Source organism: Carassius carassius, chromosome 29 (genome assembly GCF_963082965.1).
Source record: "Carassius carassius chromosome 29, fCarCar2.1, whole genome shotgun sequence".
Taxonomy (NCBI): Eukaryota; Metazoa; Chordata; class Actinopteri; order Cypriniformes; family Cyprinidae; genus Carassius; species Carassius carassius.
Window position 1 is genome coordinate 16478475 of NC_081783.1, and position 14165 is coordinate 16492639.

A 14165-nucleotide genomic window follows, 5' to 3' on the forward strand; every position below is an offset into this window, starting at 1 on the left:
CCTATATTTATCTCTATCATACAAAAACATTTAAAGTATATTTAAAATTATAGATTTAAAATAGCCATTTATTGGTCATAAAGATATTATTGTATTAGCTAGAATATCAGTGCATCCCCATTCTGAATTTTACTTAAACCGATCTTTGCATTGAGACATTATCATCGATTCATATTCTCAATGTTCATCATTGCTATGATACAATAATATAAACGAACCAATGTGGACATGATTTATTACAGTCAGAATATAGGCAGTATAACATACTACCATGGTATATAAATGCTGTACATTTTTTCTGCATTGAAATGTGAAAATAGTGTCACAGTGCAAAAAAAAAAAAAAAACTACTGACTAAGTGAAATGTGACCCCATCTTCTGACCAGCTTTATGAGATTCATCCTAATAGTTCAAACTCATATTCAAACAGACTTAATGTAATTTGGGTTACTGCCTCTCCAATTACTTTAAACAATTTTACAATTGAAGTTTTAAGTCACTATTTAGCATATTTTATTTCCACATACATTAAAATTGTCATGGCTTCAGGTTTGTGCAGTAGGCTCCAATGCAAATGTTGAACAAGCTTAAACCAAAACATTGTTAGTCCAACCACAACATTTTAAAATGTTTAATTTAGGATTGGAAAATTACATCTTTACATGACCAGACCCATCAGATGGACGACGGGCAACATAGGCATCTATGAATTACCAATGGCACACTATGGGCAGGACTTGCACTATACTGTATGTAGACAAAGCCACATGGAAAAGCTGTGGCCTTTCGTATTCTTATTTGAATTCACCTGAACTGCAAGCAGCCCATCGTATCCTTTGCCGACAACTCTCTTTTGGTCGTTAGATGAGATACATTATATGGTCGACTTTGATTTGCATTAAAAAAAGAAAAGATAACTCCGCTGTAGCTTCCAGGCTTGTCCTTAAATATGTAGGTCGTTTATTTACAGGGCCGTTCACCTTGCACTCATTTAACGGAACAAAACTTCACTGCAGGGAAGGATGGGTTATTTATTTTTTTCCCTTTTTAAATTCGGTAAAAGGTTTATCTGAGTGACACCTCGTCCAGGCCATCAAACAGAACAACAAACTGGAGGGGAGGCGGGACTCGAGTAGTGAGCAGGGGGTTAGCTAAATGTCAATCGTCTGTGAGGTCCTGGACAAAGAGGACTTCTGACCGGCTCAGACCGGCCTCCATCAGAGTGGGAGGATTGGGCCACTCTTCCGTCGGCAGGCAAGGCAGGACCCGGCGTGGGAAATTCGTCACTATTTGGAATTTCTCAGGGGTCTCTTTCAATGAAAACAGGAAGTCGTGTATTACCTAAAGGGGTGGTGGGGATATTGAGACATTTTAGACACTGGTTTTCAGTTCAAAATAGATTTTTTTTTTTATATTAGGCATCATGTAATACAATAAGACTACGCCTTGTTTTTACTCAAACCCTGAAAACAGAGTGTCTCCTGAGCCGGTTTTCTTATCTTTAACCACAGACACTGATATCATACTATTATATGGTGCTCCAAACTGCACAATCGAAAAAAGAGAAAAAAAAAAAGAAAGCAGATAAAGGGTGTTTACCGTCAATGACTGGCTGAAGAGGAATCTCCTTTCCACGCGGGTATCGTTGGGCAATTTGAACACTATTTTGACACTGTCTGGGTCGTCCAGGGGCGGCTCAGGAGGAAGACACTCAGACTTGCGCTCCTTCTCTTCTTCCAGTGTCTGTAATTACACAATCATTAGAAAGTCATTAAATGCGATTAGTCCTAGCTACAGAAATGTGTCAACTGACGGGCATCATGAACAATTAGTTGTGATGTGCAAAGAAATACCGCAGGTTTTAAAGGGGTCATATGATGCAATTTTAAGTTTTACTTTCTCTTTGGAGTGTTTCAACCTGTTTATGCATAGATAAGATTCCTAAAGATGCAAAGACTAAAGTCTGAAACCCAAATAGATATTCTTTATAAAATATTTAAACACGCCCCCTTTCACTTCTCCGCCACCATGTTGTGGAGATGCTGTGTCATTTTGAAAGCGAAAGTACTTTGTTTGGTATTCCAAAAGAGGACACAACTAGGAATGAGTGGTTAAGTTATTTACAACACTGTTTCAGAGCAGTTCAACCCAAATATTCAGATGCAGTGCGTTTTATAGAGGAATGTTTCCTGAACCAGTAGACTACAATGCTTCTGTGCACAAAAGCTGCCAACTTTGGAAGGACAGTCTGGGCTTCTGACTTAGTTTTTAATTACGTTTTCATATTTAAAGAGTTTGGTTTTAATTAGTGTATTAAGTAGCGCTTGTTTGTCATTTCTCCATGGATTTATGTTTACGCGACACGATTTGCAACATAACACGTAAAATGACAGTATAAGTCATTATAATCAGTAATTATGTCCACACTGGTTGCAACAAATGCCTAATTTGTAATAGGTTTGATTGGTTTTGTGTCATCATGCCGGGAGACGGCATCACAGGCTACATTTACATGCAACCAAATAATACATTTGTAATCGGATTGATGCCTCAATCGGACTGAAAAGCCTTCATGTAAACACCTTAATCGATCCTACTGAGCTTGATCGAAATGAATTTTCGATTTGATTTAAGGGGGTGGTTTATTCCTCTTCATCCAGGTGGATGCTGCACACTGGTGATGGATGAGGAGATTAACCCCGTCTATATAAAAGTGCCCAGAAAAGATCAAATAGCATAATGATATCTGAGGGGCGTAACATAGGGCTGGACGATTATGGCCTAAAGTCAAAACCTCGATTAATTGAACATTTTACCTCGATTACGATTAATGAATGATTATTTTGTTTCTGTTTTGTTTTTTTGCCCTCATAGTTCACTTACAAGGTTTGTACTGTAAACAGGGCCGTAGTTGGGGTTTGCGGGGCCCCGGTTCAGGTTGTACCAGTGGGCCCTGTTTGAAAGTGTTTAATTTGTATGTTCGTTCTGTTAATTTGTTCATCAACATGCCCGCCACGTCCCAGAATGCAACTTTAAGAGACAATGAATGCATCCAATATAATACACATACTATTTTTTTCTCAAATGTTTACTTTAACTTAAGACATAACTGACAGTTTTTTCGAACATACTATCCAAGACGGATATTTTCAAATATTTTTTTATGTATTTGTCGGTACAAGAGCAAAAACAGACAAATCCGGTGTTCAAGTGTTTTGAGACGCCTCTCTCTGCATGAGCCTGAACACCAGAACACCGCGGTGCTGAAGTGGGCTCTTACACATCCTTTTCTGTTTGTTTAAACGGAGATTTGTTTTTGTTCGTTGAGGTGCAGGAGGAACTTAAAGGAGAACTTTGCAAACGAGAGCTCGGTTCAGTGTTCCTGTCTGTGAGACGCGGCTCTCTCTCCGTGTGCACACCGAGCACAGCGCGCGAGTTACCAGCTACTCAGTTCAGCTTTTCCGCATCTTGTGTTTGAATGCTTTAAAGTCTTTTGAATGGTTACATTTGCAAGTGGCAAGGCTTAATAACACGTGAAAATGATACACTTTCGTGTCGACACTCAGCAGCGTTCTGTCCACTGTCCTGAGCGTCTTTTTAGACTGGCTTCAGCCAGACGGTTGAGATCGACTATTAAAGGTGGGATATTTTTTCCTATTGAAAGAGCGATTATAGCTCACTATCAGCAGTTATTTTATCTACGTTCATAACATTGCTTACATATTATTGCTCGGTGTAAGAGATAAATAAAGATTAAAGGTAAACAGTACCAGTACGAGTGATTGCGTGTGTGAATTACTCATACCGTCTCTATATTATTGTGAAGCTGGGGGTTGTAAATAGCCTAGTTCCTTCAAAAGTAGAAAAATATGCTATAATAATTTTTAAGATTCTAAGATACTTTAGTGATAAATCACAGGACAGCGCTGACAACTGCATTCCTCTGTGCACGTGATCTTCACAGCTATGAGTTTTCGTGCCACAATGCAGCTGCGCGAACATGGTAGCTCGATGTAATAATACACATCCAATCGTCTAATCGCTTGAACCTCCAAACCATAAAACAAATACAACTGACAAAGTTAAGTGAAGACTCAAGGCTCACCGCTCGCGCGCCATCAGTATGTGTTGAACCGGCGGTTTTGCTTTTATGCCACTGACTGGCAGAATCATGCGGTTACACATGCTTTTAAGGGGGAAGTATTAACAGGAAATAATCAAAATAACCGACATGGGAAAATTACGTCGGTTAGAGGTTCTAAATTTTGGTTTCGATTACTTTTTCGATTAATCGTCCAGCTCTAGCGTAACATTTCTGTCACATGCTTGAGGTATTCGGCCAATCACAACACACTGGATAGCTGGCCAATCAGAGCATACCTCACTTTTCAGATCGATTAAATTTTTAAAAATCGATGCGTTTCAGAAAGGCGGGGCATAGATGAACAACAATAATGCACAGTATGTGAAGTATTTTTTTACTTTAAACTGCAAAAACATTTCATTACACCAAATAATGTTCTTTTTAGCCAAGTTGTATGACTCCTTTAATTTAGAGACAGTTTATGCAACTCTCAAGAGCATGAAATTACAAACTACTTTCGTCACAGTATAATATTTACTGCTGTCAAATATTTGTTGATTTAATTTATTTTAAATTTTATTTTACTGTGATCAGTTACTTAAAATATTGAATTACTTATATCTCATAACTCAGAATCAGAATTAGCCTTATTCGCCAGGTGTGCGCAAGCACACAAGGAGTTTAGTTTTTTTTTTTTTTAAGGTGCTCCTGGTACATGCATACATACACATCTGACATAAGAACAGAATAAAAATAAAATTAGTAAGACTTAGCAATAAATAACGTGTATGAATCTGGATTAGTAGATTGATTTATGTACAGATTGGTGCAATTTTACTCTATATAGAACTGTATAAATAAAGAGATATGCATCTGTATCATGCATCATTCAAGATGTAGAATGATTTACAGAAATGAATTAAAGAACAGGTAATGATTCATATGTTAGCTGTTTAAGCTGGAGATGGCATGGGGGGAAAAACAGTTTTTATGCCTAGATGTTCTAGTGCACAGAGATCTGTAGCATCTGCCTGAGGGGAGATGTGCAAACAGGTTGTGCCCGGGGTGAGAGGGGTCTTTGATGATGTTACCTGTCCGTTTCTTCACAATGTTCTTTAAAGGGGTCATATGACATTGCTAAAAAGAATATTATTGTTTGTATGTGGTAATGAAATGAGTTTATCCGGTTTAAGGTTCAAAAACACATTTTCCACAATGTACATTATTGTTTCTCCTCTATGCCCAGCCTTTCTGAAACGCATAGATGTTTACAAAGCTCATTAGTATGAAAAGCGTGGTGTGCTCTGATTGGCCAGCTATCCAGCGCATTGAGTGGAAATGCTACTCCCCTTTCCATAATGTGATGCCGTGTCCTGGTGCGACAAGACAAAAACAATAAAAACCCATTATAATCGAGGCATTTGTTGCATCCAGTGGGGATAAAATGACTGATTATAATGACTTATACTGTCTTTTTACACATTGCGTATCATGCTGCGTAAACATAAAAACTTATCTGCATTTGTGATCGGACAAACAACAAGCGCTACTCTACACTGCTCAAAACTCACGTTTGAATCATCAGTGGCAAATTCTTTAAATATGTAAACGTACTTACAGACTGTGAGTCAGATGCCCAGACTGTCCTTGAAAAGTTAGAACTGCCCCACTTTATAGAAACAGACACCAGTGTTGTAGGCTACTCACAGGAAACAGTCCTTATCCTCCATAAAATGTGTTGCACTCATCTGAATATTTGGGTTGAACTGTTCCGGAACAGTGTTGTAAATACAACTTTACACTTTTCTAGTTGTGTCCTCTTTTGGAAGGCCAAACAAAGTAGTTTCGCTTTAACAAAGAAACACACAGCGACTCCACGACATGGTGGCAGCAGCAACAGCAAGAAAAAAAGTTACGCCTTCTTTCTTTGCGTGAACACATGGGCAGCGTTCTGCAGATCTTCCCACATCATGATATAGACGTTTTAGGTAGGCGTGGACTCTTAACGTTTATAAAGAATATCTCTTTGGATTTGAGACTTTAGTCTTTGCAACTTCACAGATCTTGTTTATGCACCAAGAGCTTGTAACACTCCAAAGAAAAAGGAAAAATCATATGACCCCTTTAAACGACTGACAGAAATGGTAATTGTCAAATGAATTTCTACATTTATTTTTCATGACATAATATCAAATCACTCACTCTTCGTCTCCTCTCTTCAGCAAGGATGCTCTGGCGAGCCATCTCCTCCTCTTGACGCTTCTGCTCTTCTTCTTCTCTTTTCTTTCTGTCTTTTTCCTGGTCTGCACGTAAGGATACCAGGTACGCTTCATCTTGCTGCTGCCTCAGTACCTGCGTCTGATTCCTCTCCTCCCTGGAGACAGACAGATAGAGATATTAGTCAATAAAAATAATATAAATAAAACAGTTTCGTTTTATGTAATAACTAAATGCCTTTCACACATCGGGTGAGTCTCCATTCTTCAGAAAGCAAACCAAAATCTCACCTCTCTAGTCGTTCAGACATAAGATATGTCTGGTTTGCCTCCATGATGAAGGTTAGCTGGTTGACAATATCCTCAGGCTGGATCAGCCCCTCCAGTCTCCCAACAACTGTCATTTTGCGGTCCTTCAGCATGATCATAGCCAGGAAGGGATAGCTGTTCTCACGCAGAGCCTGAGAGACTGAACACACAGCAAAGACAAGATAATCATCTCAAACCACATCTTGCGAGATAACAATGACACCACAAGGAATTAATCAGAGACTGGGAAGTGAAGTTGATGTCAAGCTAGTAACCTCTGTAACCCTCTGGCTTGCTGGTGGAACATGCCCAAAACAGCATCCTTGTGTTAATGAAGGTCAGCACCTCTTCTGAACATAATGTGGTTCTGACGAATAGACAAGAGCTCTGGTTATGAGATAAGAAGCTCGCCAGATGTGAATGTGTATAGAGGAGAACATTCCAACTTAAAACCTACCTGCAGAACTCATCTGTGTCCTGGTGATCATCTCCATGAAGATAAACTAACAAGTAGCGAAGTTCTTGCTTGGCGTCATTCAGAGCCTAGAAGAAAATACAAATCCAATCGATTCAAAATTCTACATTTTAAGATCATTTTTGGATTGCAAGATGCAAGATGTTTCAGTCTTCAGGTGTCTGCCTGGTAAATAGGTCAAATACATGAAGAGTAAAATGTACTTCATCTTTTATTCTATATTAGCGTACCTGACTATATGTTCCCTGGTAGAATACAGGATGTGATTGACCATATTTCTCCTCAAAACTGTGAATAAAGGACATGACATCTCCAACAGGATCTGTGACACGACCCCTTGGATCCGGTCGAATGAATCTCAGGGCAAATCTGAAGAATTTGAGAGAAGAAAAAAAAAACCTTCAATAGAAATACTAGTTAGCACTGTAGTGTGAACTATTACGAGTCTATATTAGATTAACTGCTTTAATACCTGAATGCGTCCAGAAATGTATAATATGTAAACCTGAAGGGAAGCATTATCAAGTAGTAACTCCAACCTAATAATCCCTGTAAAAGAGAAAAAATATTTCTATAAGCAGCTAATTTCATATTCATAGAGAACCACATTCCAATGTTTGTCATAGTGCTGCTATTTTAATAGGACAGGCCTAAACTGTCTGCATGTCATACCAGGTTGAAACCAGAACCTTTCCTAGGCATTTTACTATTTACCACATCTAGATATAAATGTTTCTTCTTGTTCTTGTTTTAAAAACCAAAAGAGCTTCTTACTCTAGGTTGTGGCCTTGAGACGATATAGCTATACACTCTGTGGTCTGTTGTGTTGACCTGTAATGGTCTGGCGGGCGGCGGGTTGAAGACACTCGGAACTCCTTCTTGCTCATTTAGTCTGTCTTGTACTGCGGCCTGTAAAAAAATATTCTCATTAATTCCAATAATTATAATAAGGTTCCTAATACAAGAGAATGAAAGGATCCATTCATTTGGTTTACCACCTCAATGTTCCAATTGTGTTGTTCTAATGTGCGCCGACACTGGTCCATAGACTCCAAGCCTGTCAGGTCCTGAATAATAAGAACAGATCTCATTCTGTTATTTACACACAAAAGAAAAGTGATGAAATCTATTAGTCAAACGTTAAACAAAACTATCCTGTTGCATGACATGTTTATAAAATATGACAAGATTTGATAACGAATTAAACATTTGGGTGACGATATGTTTATACAATTCTAGATTAAGTGAGTGTTTTCAAGATCAGTTATCATTCAAAAGATTATTTTATTTTATATTACTCAAGAGTAGATGAGGAACAAGTACACTTCTCCAATGATTGTTGCAACCAGTTTAATTATTTTTTTTTTTGTTAAATATAATCCCCTAAATTCACCAAGTTAAAAATTGAAGTATTACCAGACTAGAGGCAGATTAGTAGTGTGTCTCAAAACCTAGTATAGAGTCTAGTCGCTCCCCATCTGGCTGACATAAAACCTAGAATGCGGCCTAACTAGCGAGCACCTTGAGCATCATAGGCGCACTTTACTTTGACCAAATCTGCCGTGTAGTCAGGCATCTTTCTAGGTTTTGTGACACAACCAATGTCTCACTGTCTACCTGACAGCTGCCATTTCAACTAAAACAAAAAAACACCTGTATACAGGAGAAAGTCTTTATATGGGCATAGAGCAAAAGGATATTTTTCAGATTAAGTGTGAATTCAATAGATAAACTAAAGCTGGTTTCGGTTGAGTAAAAACTAACGAGCTTTACGGCAGTTAGCTCGCTGACTGTCATTTATACTTAAAGCTGCTGAGCTGGATACCGCGAACACTATTTTTCTTATAATTGGGTTTATAAAAGACCCAAACAGTATGTGGTAACAGGACAATCTAGTTGATACCTGAAACTGAAGGAGTTTTTCAGTTTGAGCCTGAGATAATTCCTGCTCTTCTGGCGCCGCCATCTTACCTCGCCGAGCCCTAACAAAACGCGATGACGTTTAAAACGTGCTGACATGACCAACACTTTCAACATTCAACGATCGTTTCTTTATTTTTTGTTTTTGCGCCGCCTGCTGCGGCGGAGTTTTGTGGCGCTTGTTTTACCTTCATTTGTTTCTACAAATAAAAATATTAATTTAGAATGTAAATTCTAGACAATAAACAGCTTCCTGTTGTTATCTTAAACTGAACATTAAGTGCAGTTAGTAACCACAACTGATAAGATAGATTATGTATATGTTATACAATCGTATTGCGGGTAAAATATTTGCGGGTAAAGATATTTATTATCTTATTAGTAAAAAAAAAAAAAAAATATATATATATATATATATATATATATAGGAAGCGTCTAAAATGAAAATATATGGAGAGCAGTTATGTCATGTCAGCTGGCGGAAATGCCCTATTCTCTCTGTTTATTCCACTTCCTGTTCAGTGAAGATCTAAACATGGCAACTGCAACGACCCCGGTTGGCCAAACTCAACCGAGCAAAACAGATCCTCCACCCATCGTGTTTGATTTGTCTCAGCCTCCGGCAATCGAGGGCTTCACCCCGCTGCCCAGAGCGAAGGAGGAGACTTTTAAAGACAAATTTATCAGAAAGACCAAAGAGAATCCATTCGTCCCTATAGGTGAGTTGCATAAAACAGTAAACGGTGACTTGCGCAAGTTGCAAAACTTTTTCACCAAAATGCAACTTCATATGATTTTGGTTGCCAGCAATTAAACACCGTTGAATATAAATGCAGAGTTTTGAATAGACTTAATAGCTTTATTCGTGCATTTTAGATCAAGGTGATCATCTTGCAACATACATGGCATCAGGGGCGTCACTAGGGCCTTTTTAAACTTCTGTCCAGCCCCCCTAAAAAAATATTTGATTAATACATTTTTTATCGCTTCAGTCCCCTTTAAAAAAAACTCATTTGAAACGGCGGCAAGCTGCGTCAAGTTTCGGCTCCTCCCCTTATCTGAGTCTGCTTGATAATATTGTGGAGTTAGCGCATTTTTCAATCTTCAGTGGCGCCGAGCAGAGCGAACATCAGAGAGTACAAGGTGTGTCGTGAGTGCATTTATTGATAGATTGCTATGATATTATATCTGCATCGGTGCAGTTCTTTGTCATAAATGCATTGCAGTTTACATAATGTAATGTTACTGGAGCATTGGGAGTAGAGCTTAGATCGGGCCCAACAAATCAAGCCCGACCCTACCCGAGCCCGAGCACGTTGTGTCCGAGCCCGGCCCGGCCTGACACGTTCACTGTAATTATGAGCCCGAACCCGATTTAAACCCGACCATTTTTAATAGTTAATTCTCCTGTTTTACATTTTTTTCTTTGCTTCTTCAAGCTCCATGTTGCACTTATTCTACTGAATAGTACAGCACGCACAGCAGGTGTGATGCGTCACGCATGCGAGACTGCGAGTGGACGAGACGCTGCGCATGACACGTGACGTGCTTTATCAAGGGCCCGACCCGGCCCGAGGACGGTGGCAGGAAATATCGGGTCGAGCCCGAGCTCAGAGAATCTAAGCTCTAATTGGGAGCAACACGGGACGGTTCGGTTTCTCATCCAATACCAATACGTTTCGCTGCGTTCACCTTCAGCCCTATCACACAGTGTGATAGTTGTTTTTTATTCCTACAAAAATGAAGCGATTAACACCCATGAAAACATACTTTAGAAAACGATCATGATTTATTTTATTTATTTACTTTTTAAACTTAAACATATTATTTTGTATTTTGGCATTACATTATGCTGCCATGCACAGAAATGATTAAAGACACACATCATTATCTGAAAGCACTAGATGGCCCAGAGAGAGAACATCATTATTATTTTGGAGTTTTTTATGTATACATATATTAGAGTAAGAGTAAAAGGGATTTGTGATTTTCTTTTAAGTACTTGATTTATAGAAGTGGCAAATTGATAATTCATGTTGTTATTTTTAATAAATAGAAATAAATATAGAACAGATGAATCATATTGCCAATAGACAGTTACATTAATACACGTTTAGCTGGTTAGTTAAATGATTTGAAATTAAATAGATTTTCACGGGGTGACTTGGTGAATAACCAACCGTACTGTTGATTACAAAGGCTAAAAAGCTTAAAAAATAAAATAATTTATATTTCATTTGTTGATGGAATTAGTTACTTAGCTTTCCTGGTAGCTTTGTCTGAGAAAATGATTCATAAATCAACCTATCAGTTGACCCTATGTTTACTTTCTTCACTGACAGACAAAAATAAAAAGCCTATATCAGTCAAAGCTCAGCTTTACGAGGGAAAAGACAGAGCAAGATAAAAACCAAGAGAAAAAGAGTGTGATGCTGATGAGGTGAGAAAAAAAAACAGCTGCCTGCACATGGTTTTAAAGCTATTGTCATCCAATTTTTTGGCCTTCAAAACATCTTAAAATGCACATATGTATATCAGAGAGTAGATCAGAGCATGCTCCGAACCCCCCTAAATACCTCACATTCAGTACCTTAGTGATTATAAAACTGTGCCATATGCATGTTACTGGATGAATGAATGAAACTAGTTAATAATGAGCATTAGAGCATAAACTAATTATTATTATTATTTTTTACATCATACCCTCATTGGGGCTGAGCCCCCCTAAAATGAAAATCCTAGAATCGCCCCTGCATGGCATGTTCCATGATGCTGAGATTTTTGCACGGACAAAGGTTAAATGTGCAGAGTTTGACTGTCGTTTACTCCTGTCAAAGTAACTTGAGCTACTGAAACACTGAAATGATTTCCCTCCATTGAGTTATGGAAGTGCTGCAGGGTTGCCAGATTTTCTCGGCAAAACTCTCCCAATTTCTACTCAAAACTAGCCCAATCGCGTTTTTATACAGTTCGAGGTTGGTCCCCCGTTAAAAAATCGCATTCAAGTGGGTAAAATACACGTTTTTTTCGGAGGGGATCCTCCAATAAAATTCGCATCCCAGGTGTTAAATATCACGTTATTGGGGTCGCTTAATGTTACTGTAACGTTAGTCCAATTCCGCAAAGCAGCGGACTTGGCAACACTAGTCAGAGCAAGAATGAAGGAGAAGGTGAAGGAAAGATGGAACAATAAACAAAAACAGCTACAGTGTTTTTCAGAGGAACGGTGATTCAAACACAATGCTTTGTTGGATGTTTAAGCTGAATGTTTAAGACCATAAAAAGTAGAACCCTTTCTCTCTGTTATGTCACATTTGACAAGTTTGTTACAAAAACAACAACAATAAATATTCGTACATTTTGATAGCTACCTTCTTGATAGCAAGTTAAAAAACCTTTCTAGTATTATCAATATTTTGTCAAACATATACTACTGTTCAAACACTTTGGGCTGGTAGGTTTATTTGATTTTTAAATGTTTATTAAAGTCTCTTATGCTCACCAAGGCTACATTCATTTGATCAAAATATAGTACAAATAAAAATATTTTTAATATTATGATACTATTATAATTTTAAAAACCATGTTCTGTTTTAATATTTCAGAATATAATTTATTCCTGTGATGGCAAAACTGAATTTTCAGCAATCCTACTGTCACAATATTTCAAAACAACATTGTAATATGCTAATTTGGTGCTTAATAAACATTTATTATCAGCGTTGAAGAGTTCTGCTGCTTTATTAATTATTTTTATTTTATTTTTTTTGCAAGGTCAGCATTTACATTAAATGAAAATACTTTTTAACTTACTTTAACTGTCACTTTTGATCATTTTAAAGCACCATTAAATATGTTATTATGTGAAAAAAAAAACTTACTGACTCTTGAATGAACTTTTTGAATTCTTGTTGTATGTTGTAAAAGCTCAGTTGAATAGCTATCTTTTTTTTTTTTTTTGGTGTTCTTCCTTCTCAGGTTGTTTGGGAACAGCAGGAGCGTTGATCTATGGCCTCAGCGCCTTCAGACAGGGCAAAACTCGACAGTCGCAGCTGCTAATGAGAGCCCGTATCTTCGCTCAAGGCTTCACCGTCGTTGCTATTATAGTGGGTGTAGCTGCCACAGCACTGAAGTCCAAGCAGTGAAGACGAGACAGCAGACCCTGTTTGACCACACTGACAAGCGCCTTAAACGGTCCATGGGTGGAATGTGATGTCAATATGGAATGTACTGAACATTAAATGCCAATTGTTAGCATTCTTATTTTCTTTAGATAAAGGCCCAGTATAAGACCTCATATTATAGATCGACTGTTGGCAGATGGCACTATTTGCAAACTTTATCAATATGCCAAATATTTAAAGGGGGAAAAAATCATAATTTACTTTCTTCTGTTAAGCACAAAAGATGATATTTGAAGAATCTTGGTAAGCTGACTACTGACATGGACTTTTTTTTTTTTTTGGGTAGCTCAATTTTCTGTATGTATTTAGATGGACTACTAAAGGTGCTACATATTGTATGCAAAGAAAATGTAAATTCTTGATATTAACTTAAATCTCCAAGTGTTATAAATGTTAGTCTCAGTAAAAAAAAAAAGTCACAATAAATATTGTCTGAATGCATGTTTTTAAATGAATTCATTTTATTCAATGTGTTATTGAATACAGAATAATTATTGCATGCACACATTTTGGAGTCAGGGTAAGGGATAAGAGATCTATAAAAGGGGGACTGAGAAATCCAACCAATTTTAAATTACAAATGAATTTTCACTAGATTAGAGTTGAATAAGAACCCAAAGTCAGAAGATTTTTTTGGTTATTAACCATCATTTGTTGTAATATCCATCAAAAGTTACATTTTTAATAGAACAAAGGCCTCCAGACTTAATTAAACAATCATGTATACTTGTGCCATTAAGTAATAAGTAGGATTACAAATTCTGGTATATAAAAAGCGTTACTGTTCTAATTCCAGCATGTTTATGTAAAAATGCAACTACCTGCATTATCGTATTGTGCTACGTTTTATTTCAAGTGGTTTTGGCAGCATTGAATGATAGACAGTAAGTCTCACAGTGAGAAAAGTTTTAGGCACATGATTCATTGCTGTAGACCGAGGCCATAATTACAAACTGTACACTAGAAGCACATGGTTC

The 14165-nt window shown here is 37.6% G+C and overlaps 2 protein-coding genes across 2 annotated transcripts; one reads left to right on the forward strand and one right to left on the reverse strand.

The window, feature by feature from the left end:
* Nucleotides 1–616: 616 nt before the first annotated feature.
* faf2 (Fas associated factor family member 2) lies at nt 617–9131 on the reverse strand. The gene is made up of 11 exons (XM_059516064.1): nt 8988–9131; nt 8083–8151; nt 7859–7993; nt 7557–7633; nt 7315–7453; nt 7067–7152; nt 6885–6976; nt 6592–6769; nt 6287–6458; nt 1600–1743; nt 617–1341 (listed from the first exon to the last, which is right to left on the reverse strand). Exons 1-11 carry the CDS (start codon nt 9048–9050, stop codon nt 1159–1161), a joined length of 1338 nt encoding a protein of 445 aa, XP_059372047.1. The 5' UTR covers nt 9051–9131; the 3' UTR covers nt 617–1158.
* Nucleotides 9132–9503: 372 nt separating this feature from the next.
* Nucleotides 9504–13629, forward strand: LOC132110152 (HIG1 domain family member 2A-like). The gene is made up of 2 exons (XM_059516748.1): nt 9504–9723; nt 12983–13629. Exons 1-2 carry the CDS (start codon nt 9540–9542, stop codon nt 13147–13149), a joined length of 351 nt encoding a protein of 116 aa, XP_059372731.1. The 5' UTR covers nt 9504–9539; the 3' UTR covers nt 13150–13629.
* Nucleotides 13630–14165: the final 536 nt, after the last annotated feature.

Bases quoted from the DNA above. Each gene is read 5' to 3' on its own strand.
- faf2 (XM_059516064.1), bottom strand. From the start codon at position 9,050: ATGGCGGCGCCAGAAGAGCAGGAATTATCTCAGGCTCAAACTGAAAAA. The intron at 7,634-7,858 runs GTAAGAAGCTCT...TCTCTTTTACAG, and splicing joins TCTCAAGGCCACAACCTAGA to GGATTATTAGGTTGGAGTTA. The intron at 6,770-6,884 runs GTTACTAGCTTG...CTGTGTGTTCAG, and splicing joins CAAGCCAGAGGGTTACAGAG to TCTCTCAGGCTCTGCGTGAG.
- LOC132110152 (XM_059516748.1), top strand. From the start codon at position 9,540: ATGGCAACTGCAACGACCCCGGTTGGCCAAACTCAACCGAGCAAAACA. The intron at 9,724-12,982 runs GTGAGTTGCATA...CTTCCTTCTCAG, and splicing joins GAATCCATTCGTCCCTATAG to GTTGTTTGGGAACAGCAGGA.